This window comes from Diaphorina citri, unplaced genomic scaffold (assembly GCF_000475195.1).
Source record: "Diaphorina citri unplaced genomic scaffold, Diaci psyllid genome assembly version 1.1 scaffold2314, whole genome shotgun sequence".
NCBI classification, from domain to species: Eukaryota; Metazoa; Arthropoda; class Insecta; order Hemiptera; family Psyllidae; genus Diaphorina; species Diaphorina citri.
In genome coordinates, this window is record NW_007379738.1 from 6107 (window position 1) to 9894 (window position 3788).

At 34.7% G+C, this 3788-nt stretch overlaps 1 protein-coding gene across 1 annotated transcript; it reads left to right on the top strand.

Annotated features, from left to right (window-relative positions):
- The first annotated feature begins 285 nt into the window (after positions 1 to 285).
- On the top strand, positions 286 to 3335 carry LOC113471336. The gene is made up of 2 exons (XM_026830424.1): positions 286 to 1897; positions 2930 to 3335. The coding sequence occupies exons 1-2, from the start codon at positions 387 to 389 to the stop codon at positions 3333 to 3335; spliced, it is 1917 nt and encodes a 638-aa protein (XP_026686225.1). The 5' UTR covers positions 286 to 386.
- The last annotated feature ends 453 nt before the right edge of the window (positions 3336 to 3788 follow it).

A 3788-nucleotide genomic window follows, 5' to 3' on the forward strand; every position in this document is an offset into this window, starting at 1 on the left:
AACCTTCGTTATTGATTTAGCGTGAGGAAATATGGGCTAGTCTTCTCCCTGTTTATAGTCCCCTAGCTAGACGCTGATCTACTCTCTGTTTATAGTCCCTCAGCCAGACTTAATATTTTTACAACTCCTTCAAAATGGCATCGTGGGCACCATCCACACACGAATACCAAAAAAATAATAACTCTTCCAGAAAAGCAAAAAATAACGGATTCAAATAACCCAAAATCAATATTCAAATTCAAAACCATGTATAGTACTATTCAACTCCGACAAAATGGCATCGTGGGCACCATCCACACACGAATACCAAAGAAATAATAACTCTTCCAGAAAAGCAAAAAATAACGGATTCAAATAACCCAAAATCAATATTCAAATTCAAAACCATGTATAGTACTATGACACAAAATGAGCCTAATATTTCTTTTGTTCAGTATAAACCTAACTATAAATTCCAAACCAACACCAACAGTCATTTATATGGCGATAAGAGATATAGTCGGAAGGAAGAAAGTATTTATTCTAACAGAGAAGTCTATCCCTATAAAGAAAAATATCCTATCAAAGAATTTTATTCTAACCAAGAACCTTGTCTTAGTTATGAAAGATATTGTTCTCTTCCTCAACATAAAACCAACTATTTCAATAAGGAAACCTATTCCTACAAGAATACCGGCAATGAAAATTATCTTATCAACGAAAACTGCGCACAAAGTCCTACTATTCCTACCATGAATCATAAATTAATGGTAAATAACTTCAATGATCCCATGAGTATGCAAGAAAATCCAAAGCAATCACTATTCTGGACAAAGAAATATGAACAAAGTGGTTTCAGAAAACAAATTGATGTCAAAAGTATTTATGGTCTCCAAAGTAAATTTCAAAATATTCGGAATGTTTTAAGTCCGAAAAAACGTTTTGGTACTGTAATCAATAGTATTGACGGCGAAACATGTTTCAAGTTACCCAAGGTTGATAAATATGATTATTTAAAAACACAAATAAATTTAACACCTGAAATCGGAAAAAGACCTCATCCATTGGTCAGGAACCTTCCCTTGGCTGAGAATCACATACATCTGGGATCCAAAGCTAGTTCCTTTAAACTTAAAAATAAAAATTACAAGTTCAAGAGTGAAGTTAAACCTTATAATATTGCATCCCGCAGAAAATCAAAAGTAACCAATAGTGTAAAATTTAAAAGACTAAAAGATGTAAGGCAAAAGAATCAGACAGAATTAAATCAAACCGATATCAATAGCCTTCTAAAAAAATATCTTGGAAATGAATATAACACAGAAAGGATGCAATCTAAAGAAATGAACAACACCTATGGTATTGGTATATCTAGGATGGAATCGGTAGAAATCAATCGAAAATGTAGCGACTTCGATTTCAAATTTCCCTCATTAAAACCCCAAATCAACTTTCATTTGGAAAATGGCTATGAAAAGAGATGTGGGAATAAGAAATACAATAACAGTCTTAGTTCAGAAAGGAACAACATGGAAACAAATAAGTGTGAAAAGAAAATTGAAGATAATAGCAGTAGGTGCAGTCCTGAATCACGAGGGAAGAACGTGACCTTGAAGGAATCTGATTTTAATGATAAATGTCGAAGGCTCAAAAGTCTTTTAATTAAACAAAAAATTGGAGACCACAGAGCACAAACAAATACAGAAACAGAGGAAAAAATTTTTAAGACATTAGTTCCCAAAAGTGAGCAAAGTAAAGCAACTGAACAAAGTCCAAAGCATGTCAAGTTTGATGGTCCAAAAAGCAATAATCGATTTCGAACACCCAAATCAAAATGCACAAATAAAAATAAATCCTCGAAAAATGAAGAAAAAACCCAGGAGAAATTGAAAAGTGAATACAAGATTATTTCATACAGGTAATAAAAAAAAAATAGGTACCTACCTACCTATTACTCGTATAGGTAATCGTCAATTTTATTACATTAGGACAAAATATCTGGTGTGAACATCGAACAATATCCTCAAAAATAATTCATTTATTCGTTGGTGGATGTGTCGTTTACACAGTCTAGTTTAAAAGGATTTTTTTCCTTTTTCAAAATTTATTTATTAGTGAAATTTCCTTTTTTCTCATTTGAACTTCAAAAGTTTTAAATACCTTGCAAAACTGCATCTTAATTTCTGGGAAAACTGTTCTTGAGATCTTATAGGATACCTATAGGTTATCCTATCTTAAAATGCTCCCCGTGTAATAAGGGATCATTTAAAACTGTCCAAAAATTGAACTTTTTTTCGAAAAATTTCTAAGTCTAAAAATCGATCGCCTGCGGCGGCCAATTTTTTGGTCAAAAATTTCCTATCTTAAAATGCTCCCCGTGTAATAAAGTTCGAACCATACCGGGATAGCATACCAAATTTCATTTCTCTACGACAAACCGTTCTTGAGATATTTTGTTCACAACTTTCTACTCTTTTCCCCATTTAAACCTGTAGTACGTACGTACGTAACGTACAGACCATGGGCTAAAAACCACTTTTTTGGAATCAGGGGACCCCAAAACGGATATTTCCACCCATTTCCCGATTTTGAAAATTTGGACCGATTGCAATACTTTCATTACTAGTATAGCTCCGCTATACTGTAGTAATAGAAAGTAAAAAAAAACGTACAGACCATGGGCTAAAAACCACTTTTTTGGAATCAGGGGACCCCAAAACGGATATTTCCACCCATTTCCCGATTTTGAAAATTTGGACCGATTGCAATACTTTCTCATTAGGTACCTTGTATAGGTTCCCTATACGTAAGGGTAACAGAAGGTAAAAACCGAGAGGGATGGAGGGAACACATTTTAGTATCTACGTATTTCTAGTAAATAATGCTCCTTGTTCTATTTATCCATATGTATAGTGCTAATTTAATTCACATTCATATCACTTACCTACAGCAAAAACAAAAAAATGTGGGAAAACCTACAAAAGAAACAGACCCTTCCTGGGTCTTGTCGGTCTTGTCGGTCGCGCAACCGTTCCAAACAGAAAAGTCCAATTCAAAGTCGACCCTATGAAGTGATAAACTCCATAGAGAAACTGAAGAAGTGTGCTCAAAACAACGTCAAGGACAACAAGAAATGGAAGAAATACGAAGTTAACAACGCAACCAAAGTGGAACTATTCAAAGTGGAACGAGTACAGAAACCACTGGAGCCTTTGCTGTCAAAAATTATTCACCCTGGGGATCTGTCCAACACTAAGATGACTCCTGAACCTCAGCGACAGCAGAAACAAAGCAACTCCAACAAACGAAATAGTCAAAAACAACGTGACTCTAAGAAAAATAGTAATAAAAAATAATGATATCATTATGAAAGAAACATCGCCAAGTAACTTTTCTAATTTCAGAAAAAATACGTGGGTAATGTTGGTAGGTAGTAGGTAGGTATGTTCTGAACCTTTTTATGAGAATTATTTTGGAAAGGTACTTACTAGGTAGGTACAGGTTTCGAAAGAAACCAACTTTTCTTGTCAAAGTGTTGACCTCGTCACTTGCCATTTTCCAAGACTGCTTGTTTTTATACAAATTGGGTCTTATTTCCTTCTCTACAAATTGGGTCTTATTTCCTTCTCTGACGTGAGAATATCCATAAGCTAGAACCACTCCCTGCTGATGAGAGCCGAAAGCTCGAAACAACTGTCTAGGAATGTTCTGACCCCGTCCATAATACACCTTGGTCAAATATGACAAGAGTTCTGTTATCTGAGGAAACAACGTATCGCACCAAAAAGACGACCACAGCTTGTAATTTT